At 40.6% G+C, this 16,974-nt stretch overlaps 1 protein-coding gene across 1 annotated transcript in view; it reads left to right on the forward strand.

Moving 5' to 3' along the window:
• Nucleotides 1-16,974, forward strand: part of MYO1E (myosin IE) — a 59,760-nt gene that overhangs the window by 30,764 nt on the left and 12,022 nt on the right. Inside the window, exons 18-25 of the mRNA XM_009994528.1 lie at nt 109-253; nt 5,406-5,520; nt 5,811-5,980; nt 6,440-6,585; nt 9,967-10,113; nt 11,660-11,817; nt 12,599-12,691; nt 15,495-15,699. Of these exons, the coding sequence (XP_009992830.1) occupies nt 109-253; nt 5,406-5,520; nt 5,811-5,980; nt 6,440-6,585; nt 9,967-10,113; nt 11,660-11,817; nt 12,599-12,691; nt 15,495-15,699 (1,179 nt within the window). The remainder of the gene's footprint in view (nt 1-108; nt 254-5,405; nt 5,521-5,810; nt 5,981-6,439; nt 6,586-9,966; nt 10,114-11,659; nt 11,818-12,598; nt 12,692-15,494; nt 15,700-16,974) is intronic.

The following is a 16,974-nucleotide window of genomic DNA, read 5'->3' on the forward strand; positions in this document are numbered from 1 at the left end:
TGCTGAAATTGTCAGTCCTTCCCCCAGGTAATACTGACTCAGTCAGTGGTATGATGCTGCTGCTGCTGTTGGATGTCAGGTTTTAACCTTTTCTTTTTGCTGGTTAAGGTATGCCATTCTGACCAAAGCAACATGGCCTTCCTGGAAAGGAGAAGAAAAACAAGGAGTGCTGCACCTGCTTCAGTCAGTCAACATGGATCCTGACCAATACCAGCTTGGGAAATCCAAAGTCTTCATCAAAGCTCCAGAGTCTGTAAGTGTGACAGAACATGTATCTTGAAATATGAAAGTGACTTGTGAAATTAAAGGCCTGCCCACTTGAAAGTTGAGCATGATATCTGCTAGGGTGGGAGAAGCTTGTAAGTCAAGCTGTGCAGGTCTGTCATAGGCACCTCAAGGCTGTACAGAGATTCTAGGCACCTTCACAACAGGCACAATGCATAAGGACCCCGAGTGATTTTGACACTAATACAAGAAGCATTACATGCATCAAGAAGAGGAGATGGGATATAAAGATGCTTTGGTGTCAGATTGCACATGGTGACATTCCATTAGGAAATCTGTCGTAAGGAGGAATATCATGGCATGGAAACATATCTATGACCATTAGACCAAGTCTATAGGTCTTCTTAGTAGAAGAACTACTGATGAAAGTACAACCCCCAGTTATAATAAGGATATGTTACACATCAGGGAGTAAATCAGTGCTCAGGGTGGGGGGCATCATAAGGCTGTTTTTGTTCAGCTGCTAAACTGCACAAAAAGGGGTTTTTTACATTACTGTTCAGGAAAGTTGTGCTGTACTCACCATCATATATCCCTTATTTATCAGAAGCAATTTGTATAGCATACCTTGCAGTTGAGCCGTACCTGGTTTCTTGGTGCTTTACCTGAAGTTGCATGTCAAAATCAGAATTCTTCTGCTGCTGTCATTTTTTTTTCCTGGAACACACTTTTTGCTCTATAAGGAATTCAGGCAATGACACTGCTCTCTCCAGTCACATGGGAAGATCTCTGTTAATCATAGAATCATAGAATCATAGAATCTTAGGGGCTGGAAGGGACCTCGAGAGATCATCTAGTCCAACCCCCCTGCCAGAGCAGGGTCACCTAGAGTACATCACACAGGAACTCATCCAGGTGGGTTTTGAATGTCTCCAGTGAGGGAGACTCCACAACCTCGCTGGGCAGCCTGTTCCAGTGCTCTGTCACTCTCACAGTAAAAAAATTTTTTCGGATATTCACCTTGAATCTCTTATGCTCCAATTTACACCCATTACCCCTTGTCCTATCACTGGTCATCACTGAGAAAAGCCTAACTCCGTCCCCCTGACACTCACCCCTTACATATTTGTAAACATTGATGAGGTCACCCCTCAGTCTCCTTTTCTCCAAGCTAAAGAGACCCAGCTCCCTCAGCCTTTCCTCATAAGGGAGATGTTCCACTCCCCTAATCATCTTCGTAGCTCTGCGCTGGACTCTCTCGAGCAGTTCCCTGTCCTTTTTGAACTGAGGGGCCCAGAACTGGACACAATACTCCAGATGTGGCCTCACCAATGCAGAATAGAGGGGGAGGAGAACCTCTCTTGACCTACTAACCACACCCTTTCTAATGCACCCCAGGATGCCATTGGCCTTCTTGGCCACAAGGGCACATTGCTGGCTCATGGTCATCCTCCTGTCTACCAGGACCCCCAGGTCTCTTTCACCTACACTACTCTCCAGCAGTTCAGCCCCCAACCTGTACTGGGACATGGTGTTGTTCTTCCCCAAATGTAAAACTCTGCACTTCCCCTTGTTGAATTTCATCATGTTTCTCCCCGCCCAACTCACCAACCTATCTAAGTCTCTCTGAATGGCAGCACAGCCTTCTGGTGTGTCAGCCACTCCTCCCAGCTTAGTGTCATCAGCAAACTTGCTGAGGGTACATTCTATACCCTCATCCAGGTCGTTGATGAAGATGTTGAACAACACCGGTCCCAGTACCGACCCCTGTGGGACTCCACTAGTCACACACCTCCAACCAGATTCTGCCCCATTGACTACAACTCTCTGACTCCTTCCTTTCAACCAGTTCCTAATCCACCTCACTTCCTGATCACCAAACCCATACCTGATCAACTTTTCTACAAGGATGCTGTGGGAGACGGTGTCAAATGCTTTACTGAAATCAAGATAAACCACATCTACCGCTCTACCATCATCTATCCACCTAGTAATTTCCTCATAGAAGGCTATGAGGTTAGTCAAACATGATTTACCCTTGATAAAACCATGTTGACTGCTCTTGATGACCCCCATGTCCTTGATGTGCCTGGAGATAGTGACAAGAACAAGTTGTTCCATTACCTTTCCAGGGATGGAGGTGAGGCTGACCGCTCTATAGTTACCCGGGTCCTCCTTCTTGCCCTTCTTGTAGACTGGTGTGACATTTGCTATCCTCCAGTCCTCAGGCACCTCACCTGTTGCCCATGACTTACTGAAGATGATGGAGAGTGGCCTAGCAATGACCTCCGCCAGCTCCCTCAGCACCCTTGGGTGCATTCCATCTGGACCCATCGATTTATGGATGTCCAGATTACTCAACTGATCCCTAACCCAATCCTCATCTACCATGTCAAACTCTTCCTCTATCTTGACTTCTTCTGGGGCTATATGAATCTGGGGCTCATAGGGAGACCCTGCAGGAGTAAAGACAGAGGAAAAGAAGACATTCAGCACCTCTGCCTTCTTTATATCCTCTGTCACCAGGGCTCCCCCCTCATTCCTCAGTGGGCCAATATTGCCTCTAGTGCTAGTTTTGCTAGCTATGTATTTGAAAAAGCCCTTTCTATTATCCTTAACCTTGCAAGGTTAAGTTCCAAGGAGGCCTTAGCTTTCCTAATTGCCTCCCTACATCCTCTGACAACAGTCCTATATTCCTCCCACGTGACCAGCCCCTCCTTCCATGATCTGTAGATTTTCCTTTTCCACTTAAGTTTGCCCAGTAGTTCCTTCTTTAACCATGCAGGTCTCCTAGCACCCCTACTAGATTTCCTAACCATTAAAAAGGGAAAAAGATAACACTTTTCCACGCTATAATAGAAATGCTGTTGTTTCTACCAGAAATAGGATAAGATAGTATCTTCTTTGTTCAGGAGTAAAAGGATTTTACATTCCTGCCATTTGAGAGACATGTTAATACAATAAATCAAATACTATTCAGCATGTAAGTCATTAGAATACTTAGGTGCTTGTTGGCAGAGCAGGAGGTGCTAGTATAGGATTTAATCCTACTTTGTCATTGCAAGCAACAGCTCAGCTAGCTGGTTATGAGGAAGTGTGAGCTTCATCTGTCTTCCCCTGTAGCACAGGCCATGATCCTAAGATTATTGGGGAGTTTTGTCTTACAAAGGCAGTGCAGTAGCCTTGGACATTAGTCCATGTCTTTGATATCTCTTCTTGTGATATTGGTTCTGACTTTTAGTCCTTTACTGATGACCTCAACTGTATTATAGGGTGGTAGCCAGTATACATGCTGTATTTAAATTATGAATTAATGTATTAATAAATACAGACAATTAGGCTCCTTGCAATTAAAAGGGACCAGAATTAGTAATTTAAGCAACATCTTCCAGCCTTGTGTTCATTATCTTACACGTAGCAAACCTCATTTTCACTGTAAAATTATTTATGTCCCTGTCATTCACCGCAGTTACAAGCCAAATAAGTTGAAAAATGTCTAATGAGATTAATATTCTAAAACTTTATTTATATATTTTAGTAGCAAAGACAGTAATTTCTCATAATCTTTAAGTATAGGCTGGGTTTCTATTACTGTTGAGAAAAATAATTTTTTAGATGGTAGATTAAAATTTTTCTTTCTCCCACCAGAGAGAGCACCTCTTGTGCTTAATCAGATGAAAAATACTTACTTGGCTCAGGACTTTATAATACATATTTTAGGAAAAAAAATATGCAGTATTTTTATTTTAAAACTTATGAACCATATTTTAACTCAGTGTTTTCACTGAACTTCCTTAATTGTCACCTTCAACTGCAGATGAAAGACTATTTTGCATTGAGTTTTTTCAATTAACATTATTATTAGAGAAGTAAATGGTGAGTGTTCACAGGAGATGTTGTTGTAACCTAAATTGCACAAGGGCGTGATCATGCCCCTGCTGAAGCTGAGGGAGTTTTTGCATCAGGAGCACTCATGGCTGTGTGCTGAAACCCTTCCTAGTGCTTTTGTGTTTGTGAAGACATTTTTTTTTTTTTTTTAATAAGTTTGCTGTAGATGGAGAGATGCCAACTATGAAATAAGATTTTATAGGTGGTAGAAAGGAGGCTTCATTATTTACATTTCTGTGAAACACCTGAGTAAATAACTGTACAAGAGCAAGTGAGGTTCTGTGGAAATTATTTTCACTAGATCAAGTTTCCTTTTTAAGATCAATATGGACAACAGTGTTTTTCTAGATTTGCATGGTTTAGGGCAGCAAATCCAAAGAAAGCGTTCCTAAAGAGCAAGTTTGCTTCTTGATACACCTGTTTGTACTACTTTTATCTCTTTTGGAAGATAGAAGGAAAGTAGTTAGGAATAGTTAACACATAGTAGAGGGAAATAATAAGCAACAGCCATGTCAGTGGGCTGATTTAGCACAGGAACTGTTGGTCAAATGCTTGTTGTTCTGACATTTAACTGAACTTATGTATGTAAAAGGCTCTAGTAAAATATGCTGTATCCTACAATAATTCTGAAGTTGTTCTAATGCATTACATTTATGTTTTAGTAGGACCTGGGAAATTCCCAAAAACAGGGATGCATGTTCCATTTCTGTTTTGATAAGTTAGCATTTTCTCTTGAATTCTGACAGTATTTTAGACCTGAAAATCTTATTACTATGTACTGAAATACAAGATCATAATTGTAAATCATGCAACTAGCTAAAAAACTTCACTGCTGGGAAAGAATGGAGCCAGTGGGCATGAGAGTATGATAGTCAGCTAGGGGAGAAAGTCACATGTGAGTACAATGTGTTATGTTACACATTGCACAGATCCCCATAGATATGTTCTGACAAGAGAAATGTGAATGTGAAGAAGGAGGCTGGATGGATGCCCAGTGGTGAACCTTGAGTTGCACTAGGAGAATATTTCAGGGAGGATCCACATTCCTCTTCCTTACCATTAGGTATCACGATTAATGGATAGACTGGTAAGAGCCAGAACTGCTCAACCGTTAGAGATTTCTTCCAGGAAGGGTTACCTTAACATTCTGATCTTAGATCCTGTAATTGTGGTAGAAGCACCAGCTTGAATCTAATGTGAAATGCACCAGAAAGTTGTTGAAAGTAAAATATGGCTTTTTCTTGAACTTTTTTTGCAAAATGTTTGACCCACCCTACTGTCTCTTTGTACAGCTATTTTTGTTAGAAGAGATGAGAGAGAGGAAGTATGATGGCTATGCCAGGGCCATCCAGAAGGCATGGAGGAAGTACGTGGCCAGGAAAAAATACGTACAGATGAGAGAAGAAGGTAGGTCATATCTTCTGATGACAAGATATTTCACACGTGGTTCCAGGAACAGAAAACGTGCTACAAGAGAAAAAGGAAGTATATCCCTCTGTCTAGGGTAAACCATTGGATTGCAGATGACTGTCTAAGAATGGCTGAAAATTGTTGGACTCCTAAGGTACCACTGATGATGCTGGGTTTCTGTATATCACTTCTTCCCCAGAAGTTGTGCTTGAAACAGTTAGCTCTTACAGATCATGAGCTTAGAAAACATAGTAAATACTAATCAACTTCTATTTTTGGTATTTAAGCATCAGATCTATTGCTGAACAAGAAAGAGAGACGGCGGAACAGCATTAACAGGAATTTTGTGGGAGATTACATAGGCATGGAGGACCATCCAGAGCTACGCCAGTTTGTGGGGAAACGGGAGAAAATTGATTTTGCAGACACCGTAACTAAATATGATAGACGGTTTAAGGTAGGTTTAAGAGCAATGTCCACTAATAATTTGTTCTGCCAGGGAGTTACAGATGTCTTTATCATCCTTGAATAGAAACTCCACCATGTTAGTGTGATACCATCTAGGATACCAACTTGAATAATATGTATTTGACCTAAAAGATAGGGAAGCAGTTACACCCTTATTATCGGAACGTTGCTGTTGTCAGACCTATTGTCCCAGAATGAAGGCTTTGTGGGACTTGCAGGGCAGAAAGCTGCATTAGATAGGAAATAGGGGACAAAGCTACTTTCCTGTCCTGGGCAGTCTGACCCTGAGGTTGTGTGATTAATCACATCAGTATTGTTTTAACTTGAATCAAAGACTAACAGTTTTGCCCCAAGTGATAGTGCATTATAAATCTTTGGAGCAGCATCTCAGCATTAGAGCACTGATCTCCCCATAGCTGTGTATATGAAATTTATTTTTGTGTTTCAGAGTGTCAAGCGAGATCTCGTCCTCACTCCCAAGTGCATTTACCTGATTGGGCGTGAAAAGGTAAAGCAGGGCCCGGAGAAGGGCCAAGTGAAGGAAGTCTTAAAGCGGAGGATGGAAGTGGAGAGAATTCTTTCTGTTTCCCTAAGGTCAGTACCTTGAAAATATCTTTCCATTGACAGAGAAATTTGTGTTGGATGGGGGAAATTAGTCGATTGATGAACGGTGAAATTCTTAAGCTGTATTTACTCCTGTAAACAAAGAAAATCTGAAGCCTGATTTTCACTCCCAGCCCTGGTGTGTTAGAGCAATAGATGTTTATAGGCAACACACAAACTAGCTAGTTATAACTAGATCTCACCTACCTGGTTTGTGTCCTCTGATCTATTCTATGGTGCATCAGGGTAAGTTTAGATTAGATATTAGAACAAAATGTTTTCACTGAAAGGGTAATTAAACATTGGAATAGACTGCTCAGTGTCTGAATCTCTGACCCTGGAGGTGTTTAAGAGACATAAATGTGGTGCTTCAGAACATGGTTTAAGCACTGGACTTGGCAGAGTTGTGTTAATGGTTGGTAGAGTTAGATTTTGGTTGGACTTGATGATCTTAAAGGTCATTTCCAACTAGAATGATTCTGTGGTTTCTAGTTGGATTTCATATCACTTCTGTTGACTGAATGTTAAGTCAAGCCCAGGTTCCAGGAAATAGCCAAGGTTTCCATACCTTGAAAGCTGAGAAACCCAGGCAGGTAAGCAAAACCAGGAAGAATCTGCCTATGAAACCAGTGGATTCTTGTCTATAATGTCATCCCTTTGAAGAGGAGTGAACAAAGTCTCTGGATACCTCTGCATTGTTATTGCAGTTTATCAGAGCTAGTAGCTGAGTGCAATTTAATACAAAAGAATACCAATCCAGGGCAACAAGTGTACTTTAAATATTGAAACAAATAGCTGTTTTTAACAGAATACAAGTCTTCTCTTGAGTACTGTGTATTAATAGCTACTACAAAGGTTTTTTAGTACGTGCTTATAAAACATTCACATTAGCATAGCCAGAAATCGTCTCAGACATCTGCAACTTAAACCCAGCAGATTTCACATTTTTGCAGAATTGTTCACAGCCATTTCAAGATTAGGGAAGGGTCTGCAAGATGTTTCTGCTTGCAGTACCATTTTCAAAACCTGTGGTTTATTTACCACACATGGTTATTATGAAAGGTGAAACAAAATAACTGTGGTAGATCTAGGTTGAAGCTGAGATGGAACCTGTCTTTTTAGTTCTCCAAGCTGGACTGTGTGCTGTGCAAACCTTGAACAGCTTGCAGCCAGGCACTTGAATTGAGCCTGTAGCATTCGAAAGGCATCATCACATAGAGTCAGCTGAAAGGCTGGCTGCCTGCCAACTTAGTGAAAACTGCTAAACTCCTCCACATGTAAATAACAGTTCCACAGAACCTTCTGAAGCAAAACCCAGTGTGCTTAGTTCAGAGGAATGATGTATGTTACATTATGTCTAGTCATGTTTTAAACTTAGCTTACTGATTCTGTTTTGTTGTTAAAAGCATTGGGATCTCTTAACTCAGTATTGAAGCAGCTTAGTAGTAATCCAGTGCTCTGGCTGCAGAGGCTGTAGTGTTACTGCTTCTCTTAAATCTGAGGTACTCTGGTCTCACTGACAGGAGTTAGTGCTTGTAATACTTAACCGGCTGCAATTAGTAAAACTTTATTTAGTACATTTATTACCTACTATGTGTTTTTTTGGGGAAAAAACCCAAAACTCCCCAAAGAGCAAGGATGGTGTTAGCTCTAACTTGCATTCTCCCATGTGTTTTCAAAACTGCAGTTTGTTGTCCCTATAATTTAAATTTTCTACACTTGTAAGATAATTTATTTGTTTTAAAGTGAATCTCAAACCTCCATGCTGGAAGAAAGTAATTGCAATAACATTCTTCATGAGTTTATCCAGGATGGATTTAGCTCTGTTCTGTATTGCAGCCTCAAAAGTTTGTTTCAATTCTTAATTGTTCTATTGTTCATGTAATATGAAATTTTAACTAATTCCATACAAAATAAAATATATTTTAAAGGGAGGACAACTGGAAGCAGAGAAGCTTTGGCTTCAGACTCTGTGCAGTGGACAAAACAACCTGGAGCCACAGATCTGCCAGGAATACTTAACAGTATCTAATGCTCCTTTATTGCTGTACTCCATTTTATGAAATATCATGCTGGTGATGTGGTAATTGTTTTGTGATAAGAGTAAGCCATTCTTAGCTCTGCACAGCTGTCAAAAGTCCTATGTTGTATTTTGTCCCAGCCACACATTTCCTATACTAGCACAGTGGAAGGAACAGAAATGTACACGAATAAAAAGGGTGAGGAGCAAAGGCAAGGCTGCCCTTTCTGACAGCTCAGCAACATGAAATGGATTGAAACTGGTTATGAAATCACACATGAAATTAGAGGTTTCTTGTCACTTCTAATCTGATGCAAATGTGGACAGCTGCCTGAACAGCAGTCCCCTCCCTCTGTCCTTATGCTCCCACCATGCCCATGTCTCATCTAGCACTGTGCACCCATGAAGTGACCTGGTTCTGTAAGCTCATTCTGGGGGATGCTAACCAGCTTCAAAGTACTATTCATTTACTGCAGGATCAGCAGTTTGAAGCACAGCATCCTACAGTTGCTTATATGCTATTCAAGTCAGGATGTATGGGGGGACCCACAGCCTCCATTTTCAGGTGTTACAGCTTTATGTGGAAAGCTTTGTTCCTACCTCTTTGATGAGAGGATGCAGGAGCAGACAGGCACCAGTGTAGCTGTGGCTGGGAAGGATGTCAGCATGCTGTTAAAAGGAAGAATGATATATATGTAGACAGCTACTAACTAAAGGAAGAAAGATACACATGTAAAAGGCTGGAACAGCAGTAATCCTGGGTAGGACAGGACAGAACTGTTTTTACTGTGGGGACTCTGGGAGGGCAGAAATCAGCCTTGAACATTACTGATGGAGATAAAATTTTCTGTGGTTTTCAGCATCTTCAGCAGGTGTAAATAGGAGCTGATTGAAAGGTGGCAATGGAGCCAAATGTGTGTGGCTTTTATACTGTGTTAAAACAGTCGAAGCTAAAGCCTGTGGGAAGTTGAAAGACTTCTGAATCTGCTTGCTTTGGGTTTCAGTCTTAAATTACTAACCTTCAAGTTTCCAATTCACCTCTAGTCACAAGTTTTACCATTATTGAGATGGGCTTCAACTGTAACTTTAGTAACAGGTTCTTTTGAGAACAGTAATTACTGTAAAATGACTTAAGTAGTAGCACTCTTGTCTCTCAAAAAAGATTGTTTCAGATACTCTGTTATCAACTCCTGAAAAAAAACCCCAAACCTGTTCTCAGAAAGCAAGACTATAATAATAGTGTTTGGGTTTTCTTAGGCTTTTAAAGATTAACCAGTGCTCTGCAACTGTCATTGGCAGTATTTGCTGATGACATTTTAATCTGAATGGTCTATGCTCTGATTTCTTTTCAGCACAATGCAGGATGACGTATTCATTCTACATGAACAGGAATATGATAGTTTCCTTGAATCAGTCTTCAAAACTGAGTTTTTAAGCCTCTTATCAAAAAGATACGAAGAGAAAACACAAAGAAAACTACCTCTGAAATTCAGCAACACGTGAGTTATGTTTTTTTCAATAGGCCCTAAAGAATAAATAATCCTTGTTCTTGCTGCCAGGGCATATGAGGGCTAGCTTTTGAGCTCCTGACATTATTCTTTATTTTAAAATATTAAGAGGCACCACAAGGTAAAAATCTATACACACCAGGAGACCAGCCTTTCTGATCTGCTCATCAGAGTGGTAGGTTCGGATTGTACCTTGGCCACTTTCCACTGTTGATGTGCACAGAAGAGTTGCCTTCATCCTACTGAACATCAGGCTCAGGGTCAGCAGAGCTGTGGCCTCACAGCAAGGGACAGGTCAGTCACTGCACAATTCATGGGCCACCATAGTGCAAGCTCTCCATCTCCATCCTGGCTGCTCCTTCCTATCCTCTTCCAACTCCTTAACCTTGACCTAGGACTGGAAAAATCATGATGAAGAGTTTAAAAGACAATTCCAGAGACACAGTGTAAAAAACTGAAATTCTGAAGTTTGTTGTGGGGACAGAAGACTGCAAGGTGAGGGGATAATTCTAAAGGGGCCTCATTTAGGAAATTATATTGGGAACATTTTTTAGACACAGGCATGAAAAGCTACACAGAATTTTTGATGTACATTGCAGCTGTAAGGACATACTGGAAACTGTCCAACAAATGTGCTTTTGTTAATACTACCCATTAAGCAGATTAGCAACAGCAGGCCTTGGATCTGTGTGTTTATTTCTTGCAAAAAAGTGGAAGAATTGTAAAAGGTAACGGGAGATTATTTTAGTTTTAAAAGTGAGTAAGAGGACAATTGAAGTGTGGAGTATTCCTGTAGTGTGTACTCCTATACACTGAGAATTCAAAGTAAGCACCAGGAGTAAATTTTTCGTCCATATAAGATGTAACGTACTGTACGTCTGGGGTCTTTTCCAAAACCAAACTGTAGCTTCCTTAGCTCATGTTTTGTTACAGTTCAGAGCAGATGGATAGTTTGGAAATGCAGGGAAAGAATGTGTGTGTGCGTGTGTGCACAACAGTGGAAAAAAATAAATAAATGTGAAGTATTCAAGGATATGTATGCAAAAATACCTACTACCAGCACATGCACAAGGCCCACTCCTAAAGAATATATTGGTATTTACATGCCAGTGTACACACATATATATCCATCTAATGTGTATATATATCCAATGGTACTTACAGAAGAGTGTTTGACAGTGAAGCAGTCTGGCTTGCTCCATCAGAGGCTGCTGCAGGGGCAGTGATGATTGATAGCAGGCACATCTTGTACGCAGATCTTCGCACGTTTTCCCTCAAAGCTCACTGTACTCCTCATGTAACCTTTGGGAAGCTGTACAAGAAAGTTTAAACACCAGTTAAGAACATTTTTTAAAGCATGAAAAAGAGATTTAATTAGGTGGTTTATGTCAGTTAAGTCACTCAGAGAACACAGATTCTCAGACTAAGCTTTTTACTTTTGTGTTTCCAAGTTATCTGCTGCCAAGTGATATTGTCCTGCTTTGACATAGAAATGCTTTCTTTTTTTTTAATCCATGTGTTCATGTGCTTGTATTAGACTTGAAGTGAAGCTGAAAAAGGAGAGCTGGGGGCCCTGGAGCAGTAGTGGTTCTCGACAAGTGCAGTTCATGCAAGGCCAAGGAGATGTAGCCATTCTCAAGCCAAGTAATAAAGTGCTGCAGATCAGCATCGGACCTGGGCTACCAAAGAATTCCCGTAAGTATGAACCTGCCTTTGGAAATTAGTGAATGCTTTAGAAAGTGGTTGTGGCTTTCTGTCTTTGCTTGCCTCCAAGCCCCAGCATGTTCTTGATCTATTTCTTTGTAATACTTACTTAAAACAGTTATAGATCCTAATGATCCAGCAGAATTCCCTGCTGCTCTGTCATCTTGCTGGAATTTTGTTCTTATCACTAGATACCAACTGTTTCTGAAATTCTTTGCCCTGTGGAAAAAGAAATGAAGGCATTTAATTGTGTCTCCTAGCACAAATGGCACAGTTAGACAAGAATTTTGGGAGAGTGTCTTTCACTTTGCTTTGCAGTCTTGCTGATGAAGAAAGGACAGGACAGGTTGTGCTAGGAGGAAGGGTAACCTCTGTACATCACCAGAGATTGAACTGGAAATATACCAGTCTCAGGTTTCCTGTTCTACCTTCTTCTCATACTAATTGCAGATTAGAAACAGTATAGCCAAAAGTACCACTGTGCACATGTTTTTTAGACTAACTTGTCTTTTGGGCCTCGTTTACCATGTTCTTGCGACAGCTTTACTTTATGTCCTGTGGCTGAACTGGAGCTCAAATGGGAGAATATGCCTAAGTCATCCTTGTTGCACCTAAAGCTTTAGCACAACCTGGCTGATGCTGTAGGAGTCAGATTCATTATTATTAAAGATCAGCTCATTCTGATCACAGAGTAGGTGCCTGGCAGCCAGAAGGACTTACCCTAATTAATGTAATTATGAAAGGGTACCAAAATGTTGTTGGTTTCTTTTAGGTCCTACTAGACGGAACCTTACCCAAAGTAGAGGGTATTCCAACAGGTCTCACAGTCAGACTTACCCTATGAGAGCTGCACCTCCTCCTCCTGGTAAGTCCTTTTAGCCTCAAGCAAAAAAACAACTTCCAAATTAAGGTCCTCTTTACTCTTGTCATCTGATTATCTTTACCCATTAAAAAAAAAAAAAAAATCACAGTAAAGGTTTAAAATCATCTTTAAAAGATCTTGTCTGGAAGATATACATAGTAGGCATTTCTTGAAGTGTATTGATGGAGTTTGCAGACACTCAAACTGGTGTTCCACCAGGATACCCTGGGTGTCATTGTCCTTGGCATGTTCAGCCAATTAGTGTAAGACACTGAATGTAAAACTAACCCCGCAGCCACCTTCACTTTCCTTCCTAGGGTGAAAGCCATACACTTACCAAACCACAGAGCTTTGCAGTGAAACTGCTTTCAGTACCAAGTAAACAATAGAATGCAATTTATGTCTCATTGTCCTACCCTGTTACTTAACAACTTTGTGTATGCTGAATGCTGAGACGTATTGGCTGTGCCAGGAAGCAGTGTGGGTTTTTCTGCAGGGGGTTGATGTCATTAGGGTGTTTCACTTCTGCCCTTGAGAGATACGATTAATATAGCCTGTGAACTCAGGGAGGAGAACAATATTCCATTGAGCCAACATTTCCCAAGTATTTTTTTTAACAAAGGGTTCTCTTTCAGTCAGCTGTTTATTGAGAAACACAATGCTAATAGTGTAAGTTGCATGTGTGACCAGTCTTGGTCTCCGAATTAACTAGACAGTTCCCAATCCTAGTAAAACCTCATAGCAATGTAAGTTAAACTAAGACTGCAGGATCTGCAAAAACTGCTTGTTGTAAAGTGGGAATTTACTGTAGCTAAAAGAGTTAACCTGTCTGCAAACAGATAGTAAATACCCATACAGGGTAAGTTAAAGCAAGGAAAGTCTAGTTTAGTATTTTCAAAAACTCTTTCAGCAGTTTAACAGCTACATGAAAAGACAAAAACCTTGGTTGAAGAAGCCTTGTCCTCCAGACCAAACCCAAACTTGTTTAAATATAGGTAAGGTAGTTTTGGATGTAGACTGGCACCAGTAGGATGCCCATACCTGCAGTATGGCCTTTTGAAATCATACCTGCCCCAGTTGTAATTGACAGCTCCTGTACAGACACATCAACAGAGTCCTAATTAGAAGAGCCTGCCTGTGAGTGCAGCAAGACACAGGGTAACTTTCTGCATGGGACTGATGGCATCAGGGTGTTCACCTCTGCCTTAGAATGAAAAAATTGAGGCTGTGAACTCTTAAGAACCGTATTCTATTGACCCACCATTTCCCATGTGTACAACTGTGGACTTGAGATGTTCAGGGACCACTGAAACCATACTGTAGTGTCCAGGCAGGGTAAGTGTAACTACTAAGTTAAATGCTGTGTTATGCATTAAGGTATCTTGTTTATAAGGTGAGTAAAGTATTTCATACAGGCCTCAAATCAGTTACCATAACACATTTTTGTGGGCTTTTGTTTGTGGTCGTTTTTTAAATTCAAACTCTTTTGTAAAGTGGCCAATTATAGCTGCACAAATAAGAGTGAAGACAGCTGTTACAAAAGAGTTCCAATTAGATTCTTCATACTTTGAAAGAGTCTGAGGCAATAGCATGATTTGGGCACATTCCTACTTGAAAGGTACAAACAATTGTCTCCATTCCACTCTGACAACGTGGGGGAGTAACAACACTATGGGCAGTGGTCTCTGAGCATTCAAAAAACATTCTACTATTTTCACCCATTTTAAAATTAATGATCCAGTAGCTGAACAGACTTACGTGTATGTTCAGAATAGCAGAAACCTTCACAGGCATTTACATACCTGTAATGCCTGTGCTGTGCTAGCTTGGGTCCCAACATGAGTTTTGTTGTATTTAGTGTGATGACTTCAGCTCTCCCACAGTACCAAGAGATCTCACCAGAAGCAAAGACCAGCTGTTGAAAGCAGTCAGGTTTTTTCCAAGCACCATGGTTATGAACCCTTCTCTTTGCACAGCTCTTCATTCTGCTAATTTTCAACAGGCATAATCACAGGGGAGGAAGGGGAGGGTCACCCACAGCATTAAACAGTCCTATTTTTAATATAAGCATAGCTCCCATTTTAGTCAGTAGGGGTTTTAGGAATGTAAAGCACACAGAACTGAACTCCTTTAGGCCCTGATCCTGCAAATAGCTCAGACATGGGTGGGCTTGTTTTAAGTTGAAGTCAGAGGCATAATTATTTACAACCATTTTACTCTTGTCCTCACCTAGAAAATTCAGACTCCTTTTGAGCTATCAAAGTAGCAGGAAGACTTAATTAAAAAAAAAAAAAAAAAGGCAACGCAAAAAAACCCACAAAACCCAACAAATCCACAAGGAAAAAAACAACAAAACTTTCTTGTTAAAAGCAGCAAGTATTTATAGCAACTTAAAAGTCTACCCAGTATTGAGGGACTTGGTGGAGTTTGAACTTTAAAAGAAGAAGAGACACGCCCAGCAATTCTAACTAGGTTTCAGTCAACACATATCTACAAAAAAATTCAGTTTTAAACCGAGGTGTGGTGGTTACATGCTACCTAACATTACTAAAATTTAATCCTGTTGCTTCCTTGTAACATTCGAGCCACATGTCTCACACTTGAGCACAAGCCCATGGAAACATGAACACAAACTAAATTCCCAGCAGACCTGAAACAGTGTATAAACTACAACTGAAGGTTTCAGCAGTTTTAAGTTCCTTGATAGCTGAGTCTCGCTGACAGCTGAGCCATCAATACAAGGAAAAGCCTGCCTTTACTGAGCTGTAGTATGTCCTGGATGTGTTCACACTTTCTTTACTTCTAGGTCAGCAGCAAAATGGAGTAATAAATGCCCCGCAGTTTGTATCACCTCCCCATGTCCCAGGAAGTCAACGGGCCAATCAGAAAAACCTGTATACAAATATGACACGACCAACTCTACCACAGCAACTGTCAGGAGGATCAGGCAAGATTTCACAGCAACTAGAAAGCTTGGATTTCCTGAAAGTACCTGACCAAGGAGCAGCTGGGTAAGATTTTATATTAAATCTAAGAAAAGTGTCAATTTTTGTAAATAGCTTCACACACTCACTGTTCATGACTGATAAGCTTATATTGTGTACACAGATGACTAGACTCTGCTGTTGAACTGTACTCAAAGGTATCATCATCATCATCATCCATATGATTTCAAAACACATAGTCCATCACAGGCCTTTAGGAATGAAGGGGAACCAGTTCTAGTTCAAATCTTAAATTTGCATGGTACCTTCTACTTAAGGATATTAGGATGCTGGGCAGAGTTTAACTAGGCCTTCTTTCCCTTCTGGTTCCCTTCTTCTACAGCTCAAGAGCAGTAGATGGGGTTATTTTGTGGCAACTGCCATGCCCAGAAATCCTGTCTTTGTGTTTCAACTTCAACTCTTGACTCATATACCAGACTTGTACTTCTTTTTTTAGAAGGAGGGCTTAGCAGCATGACAGCCAAGATTATTTCAGCATAATTTGGACCTCTAAGCTGCAGTCTTTCAGAATATGTTATTATGAAAATCCTAGAAAATTTGGGGGTAGGTGGGTCTTACTGTTGCAACGAGGTATTTCTCAATAGCCAAGAGTCAAAACCATCACCAAAAGTAGCAGAAAGACAGAATCAAGAAATCGTGGGCTTACCAGAGGGAAGCAGAACAAGTTGTTCTCAACTCTGAAACAAGCTGCTCCAGGTCTTGACTGAAAATCCAGATGCAGGCAAAACCTCTGACTTGTGGAACACATGGTGACAGAAGTCTTCTGTCAAATATTTTGGACCTTCTGCACTCCAGAACGTTAAAGCCCTTACAAAGTTTGAAATTTTCAATGACTGAACAGAATCTCTTGTAGAACATTAGTGGAGATTTGCTATAGCAGAAATGTGAGTACCTACCTAATGATCAAAGCCTGCTGCCTAGTCAGCAATTCTAGCAAAAAAAGAGAAATAATCTGGTTTGAATAAGCAGTTTGTGTTTCTCCTTGCTGTTGATTTCCTATTTGTATTATTTAATTCTGATGTAACCAAGTCTCAGCAAAATTACTATTAGTAACAGCTGGTAGTTTAAGACCATATTAAATCAACAAGGAAGGTCCCAAGAACAGGTGGAATGAAAACCCACTGTGGTAAGATGCTGCAGTAACTTTGCATAGTAATGATTAGTGCAGGGACAGCTGTAGTCCACAGCTCTTCAAATAAAAATACATGATAAATACATCCGTGTTAAGTAAGGAAAGCTCAGTTTTTTGCTGTCTCTTGCTTGCTATTACGGGGGGGGGGG

Source organism: Chaetura pelagica, unplaced genomic scaffold (genome assembly GCF_000747805.2).
Source record: "Chaetura pelagica isolate M959 unplaced genomic scaffold, ChaPel_1.0 scaffold222, whole genome shotgun sequence".
Taxonomy (NCBI): domain Eukaryota; kingdom Metazoa; phylum Chordata; class Aves; order Apodiformes; family Apodidae; genus Chaetura; species Chaetura pelagica.